This window comes from Catharus ustulatus, chromosome 27 (assembly GCF_009819885.2).
Source record: "Catharus ustulatus isolate bCatUst1 chromosome 27, bCatUst1.pri.v2, whole genome shotgun sequence".
In the NCBI taxonomy this organism is placed as follows: domain Eukaryota; kingdom Metazoa; phylum Chordata; class Aves; order Passeriformes; family Turdidae; genus Catharus; species Catharus ustulatus.
In genome coordinates this window covers 4055472-4074937 of record NC_046247.1, presented here as the reverse complement: position 1 = coordinate 4074937, position 19466 = coordinate 4055472, and the positions used below count along the sequence as shown (strand labels likewise).

At 54.0% G+C, this 19466-nt stretch overlaps 2 protein-coding genes across 6 annotated transcripts in view; one reads left to right on the top strand and one right to left on the bottom strand.

Moving 5' to 3' along the window:
* LOC117007775 (tetraspanin-15-like) overlaps positions 1-2127 on the bottom strand; it is a 38408-nt gene extending 36281 nt beyond the window's left edge. For 4 of the 5 annotated variants that reach the window (XM_033081111.2, XM_033081108.1, XM_033081112.1 and 1 more), the window contains exon 1: positions 939-1708. In XM_033081111.2, the coding sequence (XP_032937002.1) occupies positions 939-1280 (342 nt within the window). In that variant the 5' untranslated portion in view covers positions 1281-1708. Of the gene's footprint in view, positions 1-938; positions 1709-2051 lie in introns of those variants that run through there. The other variant, XM_033081110.1, reaches the window with a different exon arrangement.
* Positions 2128-2932: 805 nt separating this feature from the next.
* Positions 2933-17224, top strand: TACR1 (tachykinin receptor 1). The gene is made up of 5 exons (XM_033081115.2): positions 2933-3324; positions 6868-7062; positions 9151-9301; positions 10565-10761; positions 12774-17224. Exons 1-5 carry the CDS (start codon positions 2933-2935, stop codon positions 13066-13068), a joined length of 1230 nt encoding a protein of 409 aa, XP_032937006.1. The 3' UTR covers positions 13069-17224.
* The last annotated feature ends 2242 nt before the right edge of the window (positions 17225-19466 follow it).

Sequence of the window (19466 nt, the reverse complement as noted above, 5' to 3'; positions counted from 1 at the left end):
GGTTGGAGGATCCCTGGGAATGGGAAGAGGCAGGAATATCAGGATTCCATGCCTAGAGCAGCTCTGGGATCTGGGGGGATCGGAGCTGTCCCAGCCGGATCAGGATCAGCTGAGCCAGAAAACCCCTCGGGTGTCCGCCCCAGATTGATTGATTGATTGATTGATTGATCGATTTCCTTTCAATTCAATCCCTTCCAAAGGGAAGAAAACCTGAAATTCCCTCCAGGTTCCCAAATTCCTGCACAGATGCTCCTTCCAGGACCTGCTCCATGGAGACACCGCCCGGAATTCCAATTCCTTACCCAGGGAAAGATCCCGATCTTCCCTCCGGGAGCTGCCAAGACTTTCCTCCTTTTCCCAGCAGGAAACTGAGGCAGGAGGGAGGGATGAGCTCCCTGGGGCAGCTGGGGGTAGAGGGAAGGGGAATTTCCTGGGAATGGCTTTGAGTGTTTGGGATTCCTGATCCTCCCTCAGCCGGGAGTCCCTGGGTTGGGATTTGGCCTTTCCCAGATTTCCGGCTGTGCCCCAAAATGCCAGGGCGAGGCCAAGGATTGGGAATCTCATTCCTGGAATTCCCATTCCCGCAATTCCCATTCCCAGAATGTCATTCCCACATGCCCAGCTCCCATTCCCCCATTCCCTGGTCCCATTCCCACATTCCCAACTCCATTCCCTCATTCCCAGCTCCCATTCCCCCATTCCCAGCTCCCATTCCCAGCTCCCACTCCCAGCTCCCATTCCCAGCCCGGGTTCCCAGCTATCGCTCCCATTCCCGAGTTTTTAGGGGATGCCACCATCGAGCGGCCCGGGAGCCTCGGGATCCCCCTGGAAACGCCGAGATCCCGCCTGGAATAAACCTCAGGGTCGGTCCGGATTCCACAACCGACCCGGCAGCCAAGAATTCCAGCGGCTCCCTCCCGAATTCCTCTGGGATTTACCTGGGAGCGGCTCCTCTGCCCCCAAATCCGGGATTTGGGATCATCCCCGGCCACAGCGGAGGGGCGAGCGCGGCTTCCCCGGGCGATTCCCGGAGGAGAAGCAGAATTCCCGAGGGGGAAGCAGAATTCCCGAGGGGGAAGCGGCGCTCCTGGCACAATTCCCGGCAGCATTCCTGGCAGGATTCCCAGCTGGAGCAGCAGGGCCGGGATGGTTCTGGCAGCAGCGTTGTTCAAATCCCTGGATACGAACCCGGGCTGCGGGAAGGGACAATTCCCTGTTACCAGTTTAATTAAATTCCAGCGGCCGGGAGAAGAGGGAATTTCATGGAGAGGGATTTTCATGGAGAGGGGATTTCCAGCCCTTTTTTTTTTTTTTTTTTTTTGCGAGAAGGGCCCTGGGATGGATGAGGGAAGGAAGGAAGCCGGGCGGGGGGCCGGGCTGGAAAAAGCTTTTCCACGGGGAAATCATTCCAAGGTTTTGCTTTGTTCTCTGGGGATGCGAAGCGCGCAGGGAGCGATCCCGCGGCTGCTGGGCTGGAAAGGTCCGGGATAAAGAAAGATAAAATAAATCATCGATAAAATCCCGGAGCTTTGTCATTATCGGGATCTTGTAATTCCCTCTTATTCTGGAGTCGGCCCCCAAAAGCGCCCGGGGAGATTTGGGAGGAAAATAGGTGGGAGAGGGGATGGGGAGAGGGAAGGAGAGAAATTCGGGACCGGCAGCGGCGGCACCGGGGCCTGCGGAGCTCCCGGACCGGGGAGGGGACAGATGGACCGGGGGAGGGCACAGGGGGTACCGGGGGAGGGGACAGGGCTGTCCTCAGGCCAGCTCTGCCCGCCCGCTCTGGCGCCGCCCGCGCCGCCCATAAAAGCGCCGCTCGTGCCTCGCCCGCCGCAGTCGGGTCCGCGGCACCGGCTGCGCCCCGAGCCCGCGGCGGGGCCGGGCGGAACCGGCGGCGTCCGGAACCGAGTGGGGATCCTCATCCCGAACCGTGCAATCTGCATGCCCAGCCGGGGAATCCGCATCGCGAACCGCCGGCATCCCGAACCGAGCGAGCATCCGCATCCGGAACCGGCTGCATCCCGAACCGAGCGGGGATCCGCATCCCGAACCTGCTGCATCCCGAACCGGGGAATCTGCATTCCAACCCGGGGAATCCGCATCCCGAACCGCCGCTGCAGGTTCCGAGAGGAGCCGCATCCTGAACCGGCTGCTTCCCGAACCGACTGAATCCCAAAGCAGGAGAGATCCGCGCCTGCTCCGCTGCACCTGCAACCCAGTCTGGTGCCAAACCGGGAGAGACCCGGACCCGGAACCGAGAGGGACCCGCACTCCGAACCGAGAGGGACCCGCACCCCGAACCAGCTGCAACCTGCAACCCTGAACCGGTAGGAATCCAAACCCTGAAACAGCCGCAGTCAAGTCCAGAGGGGAGGACCCTGAACCTGCCGTGCCCGAACCGGGAGGGACCTGCACCCTGACCCAGCCGTGCCATGGCCGCGCTTCAGGCTCTGGCTGCACCTGGACACCAAAGGGACCAGAACCCCAAACCCTCTGCACCCTGACCCAGACAGGTCCTGCACCCCAAACCTGTTGCACCCAGACGGGTCCTGCATCCCAAACCCTCTGCACCCAGACGGGTCCTGCACCCCAAAGCTGCCCCTGAATGGGGAGGTGCCCATGTCCTGAAGCAGCCCCACACCCCATAGTGGCAGCAGGGCCCTGCACCCCCAAGTTGTCTGATCCAGGAGGGATCTGCACCCCAAAACTGGCTGTGCACTGACCCTGCTGAACCCTAAACTAGCAGGACCCTGCATCCCAAATTGGCTGAGCCATAAGGACGCTGCACCCCAAACCTGCTGATCCAGGAGGGCCCCACAGCCCAAACCAGTTAATCCAGAAGGGCCCCACATCCCAAATTGGGTGATCCTGGAGTGACCCGCACCCCAAACCAGCTGATCCAACAGTGCCCCTCTCCCCATCTCTGGGGGCCATGGAGGACTCCCCGCCCCTGGCAGCGGAGCTGGAGCACTTCAACACCTCCCTGAACGAGTCCTGGGCCAACCCGTTCGTGCAGCCGCCGTGGCAGGTGGCCCTGTGGGCCGTGGCCTACGCGCTGATCGTGGTGGTGGCCGTGGTGGGCAATGCCGTGGTCATGTGGATCATCCTGGCGCACAAGCGGATGCGCACGGTCACAAATTACCTGCTGGTGAACCTGGCCTTCGCCGAGGCCTCCATGGCCGCGCTCAACACCGTGGTGAACTTCAGCTACGCCGTGCACAACGAGTGGTACTTCGGGCCGGCCTACTGCCGCTTCCACAACTTCTTCCCCATCGCCGCCGTCTTCGCCAGCATCTACTCCATGACGGCCATCGCGCTGGACAGGTCAGGCTGCGGCCACGGGGTCACTGCTGCACGGGGACAGGGACAGGTCAGGGACCACAGCCACGGGGTCACTGCTGCACGGGGACAGGGACAGGTCAGGGACCACAGCCATGGGGTCACTGCTGCACAGGGACAGGGACAGGTCAGGGACCACAGCCATGGGGTCACTGCTGCACAGGGACAGGGAGAGGTCAGAGACCACAGCCATGGGGTCACTGCTGCCCAGGGAGAGGGACAGGTCAGTGACCAGGGTCATTCCTGTCCAAAGCTGGACATGGGTCAGTGACTGTGGCCATGGGGTCACTCCTGCCCAAAGCTGGACACGGGTCAGTGGCTGTGGCCATGGGGTCACTCCTGCCCAAAGCTGGACATGGGTCAGTGATCAGGGTCACTGGGTCACTCCTGCCCAGAGCCCAGATCCCAGGCATGGGCTCAGCTCAGCTCCATCTGTTTTGTCACAATTAACACAAAGCTCATTTGGGTGGTAAAAATAACCCAGCCCTGGCTGGAGGTGGCTTTGGGAACCCTTTGGGAACACTGGGAGCTCGGGAAAGGCTCCAGGGTTGGTGCAGGTGCTGAAGGTTCCTTTGGGTCCAATCCTTTTTCCTTTCCTTCCCTTCTCTCTCTTTTTTCCTTTCCTTGCCTTGTCTTCCCTTTCCCTTTCCAACTCCACTTTCTGGAATTAAGGTACAAAATGGCCTCACCTCACAAACCCTGTGCCCATGCCAGGAGCCATTCCATGGATTTGGGCTGGCTTGGGAATGTCTGAGGTGCAGCTCAGCCTGGGAAAAGCATCCTGGCTTGGGGCTGTCCCTGGGCAGACCCACTGGGATTCCAGGAATGGATACAGTGGGAGAGGCCATAGCCTCCCAGTGGGATTCTGGGATTTCACCATTCAGCTGCTGGGGTTGGGTTTTCCCTGCCAGATCCCAGATCCCACTGAGGCTGTGATCCAAAGCTCAGCCAGATCCCAGATCCCACTGAGGCTGTGATCCAAAGCTCAGCTGGATCCCACTGGGGCTGGGGAACACCAAGCCCCTGGAAGCCCTGGATCTTGGAAATTTGGGGTTGGGGACATTTCCCACTGGTGTCAGGGACAATTCCCAGCTCTGGGGCAGCCTCATGGCTCCTCTGAGCGTTTTTCCAAGGCCACATTCCCAGACCCAGCCAGGGTCTGCTGCCTCTCCTCTCCCTGTTCCCAGGGAATAAAGGGAATTCTGGCAGGGATCCGGGGGAAGGGGTGGGTGGGGGGGAGGAGGCTTTTCCTGCTGTTTTCCAGTGCCTTTGGAGCCACTGGCTCCAAGATTCCCTACGGGAAGCAGAGCTGGGGGTGGATGAGGCTCCACGGGCATTAAACACAGCCCCAGGTTTGGTTTTGTCACAGAATCCTCTCCCTAAAATCCACGGGAATTGAGGCAATAATCAATAAAAACCAGGGTATTTCCAGCTCCTCTCCCATGCTGCTGATCCAGGAGGATCTTTGGGAGCAGCTGGAAAAGCCCCTTTGGGGCTGGGATGAATTTTAGGGATGAATTTTGGGGTGAAGAATTGAATTTACAGCCTTAGATCCACCCTGAAAAACAGGAAAGCAAATCCAGGTAAGTTGCAGTACAACAGGAAGATCTGGGAGGATGGGGCTGGAATTTTTTGAGGATTAGCATTCTCAAAAAAAGTCTTCCTCACCTGCAAACCCTGAAGAGAGGCTTGGTTTCCCAAAAAATCCAGGCTCCCACCTGGAAGCTGCAGCCTCTGTGTGCTCCGGCTGCATCCCAAATTCCAGCCAGGAATCGGGAAGGGAACAAATCCCATCCTCAGCCCCTCCAGGCATCTTCAATCCTTGGAAAAATTCCTCTTTTTCCTGTGTCTGGGACCTGACAATGGAGCTGAAAGGCAGGAAAAGCAGGAACTTGTTCCAGGAGCCTGGAAAGGAGGAATTGCTCCTGGCCAGCAGCAGAAGGATCTGAGAGAATGGGGGAGAGCTGGAACTGGGAATGGGAATGGGAATGGGGAGAGCCAGAACTGGGATTGGGAATGGGGAGGGACTGGATCAGGACTGGGAATGGGGAGAGCTGGAATTGCGAATGAGAGCTTGGGACTGGGATTGGGCAGAGCCTGGATTCAGAATGGGAATGGGAATGAGCAGAGCCAGGACTGGGATTGGGACTGGGATTGGAATTGGGATTGGGCAGAGCCAGGATCAGGAGCAGCAGGGCTGGGTTGGGGTTCCAGTCACAGCTAGGATGGGGCTGGAATTCCTGATTCCCACCAAAAATCAGGAACGTGGCAGGGAATGAGCCTCATGTTCTCAAAGTCCGGCAGCACCATGGGATCTGGAGCTGGGAATTCTCCCCAGCTCCTCTCCCTCCCTGCTCCCTGCAGGCAATTCCCAGCATACAGAGCAGCCCCAGAAAAAGTTGGAAAAGCCACCATGGAGCAAGTGGGGATTGTGGTTTGATCCATGGAATCCTGCAATGGGTGGGATTGGGATCCCCTATCCCAGGCTGCTCCAAACCCCGTCCAGCCCAGCCTTGGACACTTCCCAGGATCCAGGGGAATCCAGGGCTTCTCCAGTAATCCCCCAGTGGAATTTTTTCATGCAGAATTTTTGCTGGAAGTTCCTCCATTGCCTCCTTTCCCTGGAGCTGCTCCAGCCCTGGGCACGAAAGAAAAACAGCCGGAAGTTGTTCTGAACACTCCGGACAATGGCAGGAAATTCGGGATCGGGGCTGGCACAGCAGTGCCTCAGGGAAATTCTGATGAATTTGGGATGTGGCAGCTCCCTCAGCTCCCAAATTCCCGCCCTGTCCTTTGTTTGGGATTCGTTGGTGCCAGGGCACTTCTGATGGCCCTTCCCGGCTCCCAGCTCTTCTTGGGAATGGGTTCACTTGGGAAAAATGTAGGAGATCCAAAGCTGGAACACTGGGATTTTCCAGCTCTAATTCCCACTGTGCCCAAAGCTGGAACACTGGGAATTTCCAGCCCTAATTCCTGCTTTTCCCAAAGGGAACACTGGGAATTTCCAGCTCCCATTCCTGCTGTTCCCAGATCCACAACTCCAGGAATTTTCCAGCCCTAATTCCCACTTTTCCCAGAGCTGGAACACTGGGCTATTCCAACTCCCATTCCCACTGTTTGCTAACCTGGAACTCTGGGATTTTCCAGCCCTGATCCCAATGTTCCCAGACCCAGAACACCAAATTTTCCAGCCTTGATTCCCACCGTTCCCAAAGGGAACTCTGGGATTTTCCAGCCCTGATTCCCACTGTTCCCAAAGGGAACTCTGGGATTTTCCAGCCCTGATTCCCACTCTTCCCAGAGCTGGAACTCCAGGATTTTCCAGCCTTGATTCCCATTGTTCCCAAAGGGAACTCCAGGATTTTCCAGCCCTGATTCCACATTTCCCAAAGGGAACTCTGGGATTTTCCAGCCCTGATTCCCACTTTTCCCAAAGGGAACTCCAGGATTTTCCAACCCTGATTCCCACTGTTCCCAGAGCTGGAACTCCAGGATTTTCCAGCCCTGATTCCCGTTTTTCCCGAGCAGGTACATGGCCATCATCCACCCGCTCCGGCCGCGCCTCTCTGCAGCGGCCACCAAGGTCCTGGTGGGGCTGATCTGGCTCCTGGCGCTCCTGCTGGCTTTTCCACAGGGATATTTCTCCGTCACCGCCGAGCTCCCGGGACGCTTCGTCTGCCTCGTGGAGTGGCCAGAGCCCGGCGGAGACGCGTCCGGAAAAGCGTGAGTGGGAACGGCGAAATCTGGGGGAAATCCTGGAAATGGAGAGGAAAAGGAAAAGGGAAAACGGGGAAATGGGAGCTCCCAGAATTTCCAGAGGTTCTGGGAATGGTTTGCCAAGGGGTGTTAAATGTCAGGTGTTGAGGGGGGAGGGGAAGAATAAAATAGGGAATAAAGAAGACAATAAAATAGGGAATAAAAAAAGGGGATAAAAAAAGGGAATAAAAAACAGGGCATAAAGAAGGGAATAAAAAAAGGGAATAAAAAAAGGAAATAAAGAAGGGAATAAAGAAGGGAATAAAGAAGTTGAATAAAAAAAGGGAATAAAAGAGTTTGTGATCTCCAGCCCTGTGGAGGGAGGAACGGGAGCTGTGGAACTGGGGCTGTGGAATTCTGCTGGAGCCAGGGCAGGTGTCTCCAATCCTCGGGATCTCCCCGGGCAGATCCCAGGACGGGATTTTCCTGCCCTAAATAACTCGGGACAGGTGTTTGGGTCATTCCAGAGGCGTCACATCAGCCCTTTCCCCGCTCCATGGCCTCAGAGCGGTTATTCCGGGAACACTCTGGTGGCAGCTGCTCCGTTTGTGGCACCAGGAGGAAAAATTCCGTCCTTTTCCCAGTTCCTAGGGAAAACAGGAGGAAAAAAACCAGGGAAAACAGAATTCCAACACTTTGGGGAGGGATTTTCTTTGGAAAAGTTCTGGGGAGCAGAAGCCCAGCAGGCAGAGCTGGTTTTTTCCTGAAAAATGTCCCTGGTTTCAGCCAGAGACAAGAATTCCATGGGATTCGATCCGGCTGTGGATCTCTGCTTCCCAAAGGGATCAGGAATTCCATCTTTGGCTCTTTGGGGTTTTCAGGAAGGGAGAAGATCCCCCTGGATCCTCTGGGAATTCAGGGACATCCCTTCCATGCCAACATTCCCGGGATTTGCCAGGGAAAAGGAGGTGGCAACTCCATCTTCTGGCATCCCGCAATTCCCACGTGATCCTCCATCCCAAAAACCTTCCAGCTGCAAACCCCAAATTTCCCAGAGTGCTGTGATCCTGGGAATCCTGCAGGCAGAACAATCCCACTGCTTTTCCATGCCTGGCATCCCAAAAGAATTCCCAGAGCTGTCTGGAAGGGCTCTGGGAGCCCAGACCCCTCTGGGAATGAGGCTCTGTGCTGCTGACGTTATCCTGCAGCTCCTGCAGACATTCCTGCAGCGCTCTGAGGATCCGGAATTCCATGGGAACCACAACAAAATCCTCCTCTGGAGCCGCCGAGACGCCTCTGGAATGAGCAAAACAAAATCCAGCCCCGCCAAGGCCATCCCAAATGGAATTAGGGCCGGGAAAATGAGATTGCGGCACCGAACAGCAGCGGGGCCAGGGCCAGCCCCGTTCCCTGCAGGAGAATTCCCAGAGCCAGTCCTCACCCTCTGGAGCTGGGATTCAATCCAAGCTCCTGGGAAGAGGAGCAGGAGCAGAGCTGGGAGTGGACACAGGGCCTGGATTGGAATCCAAATCCTTGGAAAGATGAGGGAGCTGGGATTGGAGGCCCAAAATCCACCCAGAGGCCCCAGAGCCTTGGGAATTGAATTCCCACAAAACCAGGCAAGATTTGGGAAGTTTTCCAAGCTGGCACCACCACATTTGTGGGCTCAGTTTTTAGGGAAGAGAGGATTTTCAGAATTTTCTACAAGACTGGAGCCTCCGTCCCCTCCTTGTTAAACCTGAAATTCTTGGGTTTCCTTTTAAACCAACTCCTCTTTAACAGAAATCCTGAGTGATCCGCAGCACTCCCAGAATTCTCACAGCATTCCCAGTATTCCCAGTGCTCCCACAGCATTCCCAGTGCTCCTATGGTATTCCCAGTCCTCCCATGACATTCCCAGTATTCCCACAACATTCCCAAAATTCCCACAGCATTCCCATTGCTCCCATAGCATTCCCAGAGTTTCCACGGCATTCCCAATGTTTCCATGGCATTCCTAGTGCTTCCACATCATTCCCAACACTGGATCCTCATGGATTATCTCAGTTTTTTCCAGGTACCATTTCTCCATGAGCATCTTGCAGGATCCCCAGGGATTATCCCATTTTTTTCCAGGTACCATTTCTCCATGACCGTCCTGCTGTACCTGCTGCCGCTGCTGGTGATCGGCTGCGCCTACGCCGCCGTCGGCCGCACGCTCTGGGCCAGCGCCATCCCCGGAGACTCCTCCGACCGCTACCACGAGCAGGTGTCGGCCAAGAGGAAGGTGAGGAATTCCAGGAGGGGCTGGGAAAGAGAAAGGAGGGAGAGAGAATGGAAAAGGAAAAAGGGAATGGGAAAGGAAAAGGATGAAAGGGGAAAAGGGGGGGGAAAAAAAGGAGGAGGTAAGTGGAATGGGAAGAAAGAAGGAAGGAAAGGGAAAAGGAAGGAAAGGGAAAAGGAAGGAAAGGAGGGGAAGGAGGGGAAGGGAGAGGGAATGGGAAAGGAAAAGGAGAATGAAAAGAGGGAAAAGGAGGAGGGAAAGGGAATAAAAAAGGAAAAAGGACAAGGACAAGAATTCCTGGTCAATCCCAACCATGAGCAGTCTCGGACAAGAGGAGGGTGAGGAATTCCGGGAGGGGCTGGAAAAGGGAAAGGAGGGAGAGGGAAGGGGAATAGGAAAGGGAATGGGAATGGAAAAAGGGAATGGGAATGGAAAAGGAAAAGGATGAAAGGGGAAAAGGGGGAAAGGAAAAAGAGGAGGTAAGGGGAATGGGAAAAAGGAAAAAGAAAGGAAGAGGAAAAGGAAGGAAAGGGAAAGGAGGGAAAGGGAGAGGGAATGGGAAAGGAAAAGGAGAATGAAAAGGAGAAGAGGGAAAAGGAGGAGGGAAAGGCAATAAAAAAGGAAAAAGGACAAGGACAAGAATTCCTGGTCAATCCCAACCGTGAGCAGTCTCGGACAAGAGGAAGTTGAGGAATTCGGGGAGGGGCTGGATCCAGAATTCCTGGCCAATCCCAAGCATAAGCAGGTCATGGCCAAACTCAAGGTAAGGGATTCTAGAGGCTGGAATGACCGATGGATGGGTTTAGGACACCTCCTCCACAGATGTGTTTTAACCAAGATACTGACAGCACATTCCGGGTCAGAAAGGCCATTCCCGAGGCTGGAAAGGCCATTCCTGGTCCAAAAGGCCATTCCTGAGGCTGGAAAGGCCATTCCTGGTCCAAAAGGCCATTCCTGAGGCTGGAAAGGCCATTCCCAAGGTTGGAAAGGCCAATCTTGAGGCTGTAAAAACCATTCCTGGTTGGAAAGGCCATTCCCTAGGATGGATTGACCAATGGATGGGTTTAGGACATCTCCACACAAGTGGCTTAACCAAAATACTGACCACACATTCCTGGCTGGAAAGGCCATTCCCAAGGTCGGAAAGGCCATTCCCAGTTGAAAAGACCATTCCCAGTTGGAAAGGCCATTCCCAAGGTCGGAAAGGCCATTCCCAGTTGAAAAGGCCATTCCCGACTGACCGCGGACGGCTGTCCCCCGCGGCAGGTGGTGAAGATGATGATCATCGTGGTGTGCACCTTCGCGCTCTGCTGGCTGCCCTACCACGTGTACTTCACGCTGCAGTACCTGCGGCCCGAGTGGTACTGGCGCCGGTCCATCCAGCAGGTCTACCTGGCCGTCATGTGGCTGGCCATGAGCTCCACCATGTACAACCCCATCATCTACTGCTGCCTCAACGACAGGTGCGGGGACGGGAACGCGGCGGGGACGGGAACGCGGCGGGGACGGCAATGCCGTGGGGTCCCGGAGGAGGGGATGGCTGGGGGTTCTCAGGATGGAGTTTTTTGGGATGGGTGGGATTTTTTTGCATGGATGGAGTTTTCTGGGATGGGTGGGGTTTTTTTGCATGGATGGAGTTTTTCGGGATGGGTGAGGTTTTTTGGGATGGATAGGATTTCTCATTATGGATGGGGTGTTTTGGGATGTGTGGGTTTTTTTGGGATGGATGGGGTTTTTGGGATGGATAGGGTTTCTCAGTGTGGATGGGGTGTTTTGGGATTGGTGGGGTTTTTTGGGATAGATGGGGGTTTTGGGATTGGTGGGGTTTTTTGGGATAGATGAGGTTTTTTGGGATAGATGGGGGTTTTGGTATTGGTGGGGTTTTTCAGGATGGATGGGGTTTCTCAGCATGGATGGGGTTTTTAGGATTGGTGGTGTTTCTCACTGTGGATGTGGTGTTTTGGGATGGGTGGGATTTTTGGGACAGGTGGGTTTTTTTGGGATGGATGGGGTTTCTCAGTGTGGATGGGGTGTTTTGAGATGGGTGGTTTTTTTTGGGATAGATGGGGGTTTTTGGGATGGATGGGGGTTTTGTTATTGCTGGGGTATTTCAGGATGGATGGGGTTTCTCAGTATGGGTGGAGATTTTGGGATGGGTGGGATTTCTCAGCATGGATGGGGTTTTTTGGGATGGATGGGGGTTTTGGTATTGGTGGGGTTTTTCAGGATGGATGGGGTTTCTCAGCATGGATGGGGTTTTTTGGGATGGCTGGTTTTTTTTGCATGGATGGTTTTTGGGATGGGTGAGATTTTTAGGACAGGTGAGGTTTTTTGGCATGGATGGGGTTTTTTAGGATGTGTGGGGTTTCTCAGCATGAATGGGATCTTTTGGAATGGCTGGGGTTTTTAGTATGGATGGGGTTTTTTGGGATGGTTCTGTCCCACCCCTCTGCCATTTCCAGCTGAGGTGGGGGTGGCACAATTCTTACCTGGAGCCTTTCCTAATTCCTGTGGATTTCGAGGGCAAACAGCAACTGAAACCATCCCAACTCCTAATTGGGATCTACAGGCGGTTTTCCGTTTCTCTGTGGGTTTTTTTGTTTCTCAGTGGGTTTTTAATTTCTCAGGGGGTTTTTCATTTCAGCAGGTTTTCCATTTCTCAGTGGGGTTATTTTGTTTCTCAGGGGGGTTTTCATTTCTCGGCGGGTTTTTAATTTCTCCATGGGTTTTTCACCTCCCAGTGGGTTTTTCCTCCACTCAGTGAAAGATAAAAATTCTGTCATTTTTAGAAAAGCTGAGCTTTCTCTCCTCCTTCCTTTGGCCATGTCCATCCCATTCTTTTGGCCATCTCCATGTCTTTCCCAACTCCTATGGGCATGTCCATCCTGTTCCTTGGCCATCTCCATCCCATTCATTTGGTCATGTTCATGTCTTTCCCAACTCCCATGATCATCTCCATTCTGTTCCTGTGGCCATCTCTGTGTCTTCCCCCACCCATGTCCATCTCCATCCCATTCCTTTGTCCATCTCCATCCCATTCCTTTGTCCATCTCCATCCCATTCCTTTGTCCATCTCCATCACACTCCTTTGTTCATCTCCATCACACTCCTTTGTTCATCTCCATCCCGTTCCCGTGGCCATCTCCATCCCGTTCCTTTGTTCATCTCCATCCCGTTCCTTTGTCCATCTCCATCCCGTTCCTTTGTCCATCTCCATCCCATTCCCATGGCCATCTCCATCACACTCCTTTGTCCATCTCCATCCCATTCCTTTGTCCATCTCCATCCCGGTTCTTTGTCCATCTCCATCACATTCCTTTGTCCATCTCCATCCCACTCCTTTGTTCATCTCCATCCCATTCCCGTGGCCATCTCCATCCCATTCCTTTGTCCATCTCCATCCCGTTCCCCATCCATGTCCATGTCCATCCATCCCTTTGGCCCACCCCACTTTGGTGCCGTCCCTGTGGCGCAGGTTCCGGGTGGGATTCAAGCACGCGTTCCGGTGGTGCCCATGGGTCAGCGCCGGCGAGTACGAGGGACTGGAGCTGCGCTCAGCACGCTTCCTGCACACGCACAGCTCCGTGTCCAAGCTGAGCCGCATGGACACCGCCACCGTGGCCTCGGCACTCGGCGCGGCCGACGAGGAGCCAGATGAGCCCGGCCGGGCTGAGCGGCTCTCCCTGGACATGACCTCCAACGGCTCCTCCCGCAGCGACTCCAAGACGGTCTCCGAGAGCTTCAGCTTCTACTCCAACACCCCCACCTAGGGATGTCCCCTCAGTGCCACCTCGTGTCACCCACCCTGCTTGTGCTGTGCCAGTGTTTCCCGTGCTGTTTTCCTGTGTCTTTTCCTTGGGATGAGTTCTGTGTGGGGCTGGACACCAGGAATGTTTTCACTGCCTGGTTGGAGATGGAGGGGGTGCAGGAACGGGACGGAGCCGGGTTTTTCTCTGGAATTCCAACACTGGCTGGCGCTTCTGTGTTCTCTGTGGGGCAGGAGCGATCTCTCAGTGCATCCAACCCCATGGAAAACGACCTCACCCTGCATTTCCCATCCTTCATTTCATTCTCCCCGCTCGATATCCAGGGGAATCTTGAATCCCAAAAAGGCTTTTTCCAGCTCCACAGGGAATCATCAGCTGCAGCACAGATCCAAGACTTCCCACATGGCCTTGGATCATCTCCAGTATCCACATCCCTCTCTGTAGTCTCTGTAGTCTCCTGCTGCTGCTCCAAACCCGCTCGTCAGAGCAGAGATTCCCAAAGGATCTCCTGAAGCATCTCTGAAGGATCTCCTGAAGTTCCTTCCTCATTCCAGGATTCTAGAATTTATTCCTCTCCTAAACCCTGCCCCAAAATCCCACATCCAAAGGAACTCCCGAACATCTCCCGAAGGATCTCCCAAAGGTTCTCTGAAGGATCTCCTGAAGGTTCTCCCAAAGGATGTCTGAAGGTTCTCCTGAAGGCACTCCCAAAGAATCTGCCGAAGGATCTCTGAGCTGAGCTGGGCTTTAGCTGCTGTTCCTCAACTGCCACAAGGAATTCTGTGATTCCCTAGAACTCCTCTTGGATGGACTCCAGAATGCCACGGAGCTCTGGAAAAGGAGAGACCACCCTAAAGTGATTCCCACACCCTGGAAATGGATTCCATCCCCAAAACAAGGTTGGAAGGAGATCAGGAATTCTCCAGAGCTGCTTTCACCCCCAGGGTTTGGAGAATTCCCTTCCACCTCCTGGATTTTGTTTTAATCAGGGATTTTTTTTTTTTTCTTTGCAAAAACCACGAGGTTTGTGATGTGTGTATGGATTTATGGAACATTTCTGTTCGGATGGACAATTTTCCCTGGGCTTCTCCAAGTGGATCAACTCTGCTTGTTGGGAACAAAGCCACAAATCTGGGGACAATCTGTGGGGAATTCGCTCCCAGCTGCTGCTGCAAGTTCTCGTTCGGGGCGCGGAAATCGGGCTCTGACATGGATTCACTGGAACACTGGAGAAATGAGGGATGAACTCCAGAGAAATGTCCCAGTCCCTGCTCTGTTCCTATCTCCTGGATGGCTGAATCCAGAGGCTTTTCCAGGATTTTTAGGCAGCTCTCAGATCAGGGATTCAGTTCCCAAGCTGGGGAGTTCCTGTACCTCTTCCCTGGCATCTGGACGGAAAATCTGCAGAAGGAAAATCACCTGGAAGGAAAATCGGTGGATATACCCCGAAGCTCCGCTCCCACCCTTTGGAAGCACCCAGAAAACTCCCCCATCCCAAATCCCAACCCCAAAATCTTTGGTTTGCTTTGTATCCTGAAACATAGAAATTCCCATTCTGACTGAACAGGAGCAGCAAATCCCAAATCCCTCACCATCCACCCTCAGCATCTGCTCCAAAATCTGCCCCCAAATCCATCCCTAAATCCACCCATCCACGTGGGACTGTCCCTCCCCCAGAACCAATCCAATCTGGGGAATTTTGCTGGATTTGGGGATTTTGCTGGGATTCAAACAGGCCTGGTCCTGTTTTGGTTCTGTTTGACACAAAAACCCCGGTAGCCTCTGGAAGTTGCAGCCAAGGATCCGGCGGCGCCTTTGGAAGCCACAGCCAAGGATCCATCCGGGAGCAATTCCCATTGTTTGGAGCATTTTTCTGGGATTGCCGTGGATACAAGGCCTGCCCCGCCCATCCTTGTCTTTATTGTTGTTTTTATTTTCTGTCCCTTGAGGGCTCCTCACGGCCACGTATTCCAGGATGGAAGCGCAGGATCCGCTGTTTACGGAACAGTCCCACGGGGAATGACGGGATTCGGGTTTTTTGGGATTTCCGTGTCCTTGCCGGAGCCCTGGTGTGAGGTCACAGAGCCCGGCCCAGGAGTTCCCAGGGTCTATTTTCAATTAAAGTCACCATAATCCAAAAAAATTCCAATTTTCAGCCTTCAGGGCCCACCATGGGCCCTTCCAGCCTTCCCCTTTCCAGGATTCTGGGATTTATTCCTCTCCTAAACCCTGCCCCAAAATCCCATGTCCAGCTGAAGAATGGACACAACCATTATAATGCAAAGTTTAGCAGGGGAATCCCCCTTTTCCTTGGAATATCCATGCCAAATCCCATTCCCACAGAATATCCATCCCAAATCCCATCCCTGTGGAGTATACACCCCAAACCCCTGTGAAATATCCATCCTAAATCTTATTCCCACTGGAATATCCACCCCCAAACCCCATTCTTCAGGAATATCCACCCCAAACTCATTCCCACTGGAATATCCACCCCAAATCTCCTTTCTGCTGGAATATCCACCCCAAATCCCATTCCTCTGCAGTATCCATCCCAAACCCCATTCCAGCTGGAATATCCATGCCAAATCCCATCCCTGTGGAATATCCACCCCAAATCCCATTCCTGTGACTCTGACATCCCTGGGGAATTCGGGATTTGGGGTGGCAGCAGCTGGAGAGAGGGAACCCAGCTGTCCTTCCCAAAGCATCTCAGGATTGTCCCAGCATGGATTTTCATGGATAAATGTTCCTTTGATGTGGAGAATGGTTTGTTATCCCTTAATGAGGCGAGGAGGGTTGAGAGGTGCAAAAGCTAAAATTCCATTAAAAATGTGGATGATGAGTTTGGGGCACCCTCAGTGGGAGGGGTTTGCCCTGAAACATCACCAAAACAAGAAAAGGGACAATTCCCAAAATTCCTCCTCCAATTCAGGTCTGGGAGCACAACACTGATTCCCAAATTAGGGAAAAGGCTCCAATCCCTCCTGGAGCATGGGGAAGGCTCAGGAGCACTCTGTTCCCTGGGCAATTCCCAGCATTGGATCCTGGCTCCCCTTCTCAGGCTGGCCTTCCCAGATCCCACTGCTCTGCTGGGAATGTGCAATCTGTGCTTTTCCAAGCCTTTGGCACGCTGCTGGCAGAACATTCCAGGTGGGAATTGTGGGAGGCTGGCTGGAATTCTGGATTTTAATCAAAGTGGAGTTCCCAGGCTTGGCTCTGTCCCACTCTGGCTGCTGGTTTTCCATCAGCAATGTCATCCTGGAAAAAAGAGGGAAGGGAAAAACATCCACATGATCCTGGCTGAGCTTCCCGTGAACGCTGGGCAGGATCCTCCTTCCTGGTGGGATTCAGATCCCAATGGAGCCATTTCTTCATTGGGATCCTCCCTTCCTGGTGGGATTCAGATCCCAATGGAGCCATTTCTTCATTGGGATCCTCCCTTCCTGGTGGGATTCAGATCCCAATGGAGCCATTTCCTTCATTGGGATCATTCCACCCCAGACAGATTCAGGTCCCAATGGATCCATCAGGATCATCCCTTCTTGGTGGGATTTGGATCCCAATGGAGCCATTTCCTTCACTGGGATCATCCCTTCCCAGTGGGATTCAGATCCCAATGGAGCCATTTCCTTCATTGGGATCATCCCTTCATGATGGGATTCAGATCCCAATGGATCCATTTCCTTCATTGGGATCATCCCTTCCTGGCAGATTTAGATCCCAACAGATCCACTGAGATCATCCCTTCCCAGCAGGATTCAGATCCCAACAGATCCATTGGGATCATCCCATCCCCTCTCCAGGGCTGTCCCAAATGGGGAATTTCACCCCTACTCCATAAAACAAGGCTGAGCCTTTACTGGGGACACAAATCCCCGTCAGCCACACAAGTAAAGGGAATTCCACATTCCTGGTGCTTTGGGTTATCCCTCCATCTCCAGTTCCTTGGGAAACCCAAAAAAACCCCAAGTTTTGTCAGTTTTGGTGCTTTCTGAGCGGGATCTGCAGCTTTGATCGAGCCCATCCCGCTGAATTCCCGCTCTGGTTCAGCCTCATTACCATGGATGCATTCCAGCGTTTTGCATAAATGTTTGCTTAATGCCGAGTCCGAAATATCCCAGAAAATTAAAAATAAAAAAAATGGGAATTGAAGGCAGTTCATGGCTCCCGGGGCAGATCCTGCTGTTTCCATGGCAGCCAGGGGGCTTGGGGATGCTTCCCAAAAAAATCAGAGCTAAGGGAAGAACAATTTAGGTTCAAAACATCCAGAGGGAAGTGAATTCGTGTTTTTCAGGAATCCCTGGTTTCATTTTGGGGCAGATTCCAGCAGATTTGGGGTTCCTAGAGGGTGGAGAATTCCAGCTTGTTCCCAGCAGCAATTAGTGATAATTATCTCGGTAATTACTGAGCTCCGAGCAGCAATTGGGAACCAACTGGGCTGGGTAGGAATTTTGGGCTGGAAAATGAGGAATTCAATTGGATTTGGTGTTTCCAGGGCTGAGGAACCTCCTGAGCATCAGGAATTCCAGGGGAAAGGAGGGGAAAAGGGGAGAAAGGGAATTGCTTCCACAGGATGCTCTGATGGGCTTAATTAGAAATTAATTATTCATTGAAGCCACTGGATGGGCAGGGAGGGGTTGGAGGAGAATTTATGGAATCTTGGGGAGAACCACGCTCCAGCCAGGATTTTTTTGGGAAGAAATCCCTCCCTGAGGGGCTGGGATGGAATTCCTAGAGGAGCTGAGGCTGCCCTTGGGTCCCTGGGAGTGTCCAAGGCCATGTTGGACATGGCACCAAAAATCTGGGAAATCCTGGGATTTGTGGCACAAGAATTGGGGATAAAACACAAGGAAAGGGAGCACCAAAGTTCAGATTGTCACTACTCATTGGGAATGAGGGGTAGGAGAAGGGATTGGGGCCATTCCCAGGGAATGAGGGGCAGGAGAAGGGATTGGGGCCATTCTCAGGGAATGTGGGGCAGGAGAAGGGATTGGGACCATTCCCAGGGGAGTAGGAGAAGGGATTGGGGCCATTCCAAGGGATAGAAGGGATTGGAGCAATTCCAAGGGATAGGAGAAGGGATTGGGGCCACTCCCAGGGGCAGGAGAAGGGATTGGGGCCATTCCCAGGGGAGCAGGAGAAGGGATTGGGGCCGTTCCCACAGAATAAGGGGCAAGAGAAGGGATTTGGGCTGTTCCTAGGGTAGCAGGAGAAGGAATTGAGGCCATTCCAAAGGATAGGAGAAGGGATTGGAGCCATTCCCAGGGAATGAGGGGCAGGAGAAGGGATTGGGGCCGTTCCCAGGGGCAGGAGAAGGGATTGGGGCCGTTCCCAGGGGCAGGAGAAGGGATTGGGGCCATTCCCAGGGGCAGGAGAAGGGATTTGGGCCATTCCCACTGAATGAGGGGCAGGAGAAGGGATTGGGGCCGTTCCCAGGAGCAGGAGAAGGGATTGGGGCCATTCCCAGGGGCAGGAGAAGGGATTGGGGCCATCCCATGCTTTGTCGTGCTCCAGCCTCTTCCAGATCATTCCCACTAAAGGGAAAAGAATCCATCCCAGCTGGATGTGAGCTGTGTGCAGCAGCCAGGCAGGGCAGAGCTTCCCAATAAAATCTTGGAGAGATCCAACCCATTTCCCTCTCCCGAGCTTTCCCTGCACCTCCAGCTCCCAACACAGCCCTGGAGCTGCCAGCAGGGATGGACACAGCCCTGGAAGGGGAAAGCAGGGGGAGGATGCCCTGAAATCCCAAATCCAAGGTCTTTGCCAGGCTTCCCTTCAGGGAATGGGGCAGGGAATGGGCTGGGAATGGGGCAGAGAATGGACTTGGAATGGGCTGGGAATGAGGCAGGGAAGGGACTTGGAATGGGCTGGGGATGGTCAGTTGGTCCCAGGGCTGGGATTCCCTGCCCATTCACGGCAAGGTTTCCAATCCTCATTTCCTCCCCTTTCCCCAAATCCTCCCAAACCCTTCCTGAGCCCGGCTGGAAAAGCCCACAGCTCACAATTCCTCCTGCCCAGCTCCTGAAGGAAACCTCTCCCTGTACCCAGGAGCATCCCCAATCCTGGGGATTTCAGGAATCCAAACCCCTCTGGAATGTGGGGAGCTGGAAACCGAACCTTTCCCGAGTCCTGGCAGGGATTTATGGAGCCGGGAAAGGATCAAAGCCATTTGCACCGTAGCTGTCACAATGATTCATTCCCTCAATTCCCACTTCCATCCGGGAATGCTCCTGCCCTCGCCGGCACTGCTGATGCCGGGGAAAAATCCGGCGCGGTTGCCAGGGCAGGAATGATTTATCTGGGCATAAAATCCATCCGAGTTCCTGGGAGTCTCCTCCGGGATGCAGAGATTGATTTGTTTACCGTAGCCACGGAAAGCGGGGGCTGCTCCCGGGAAA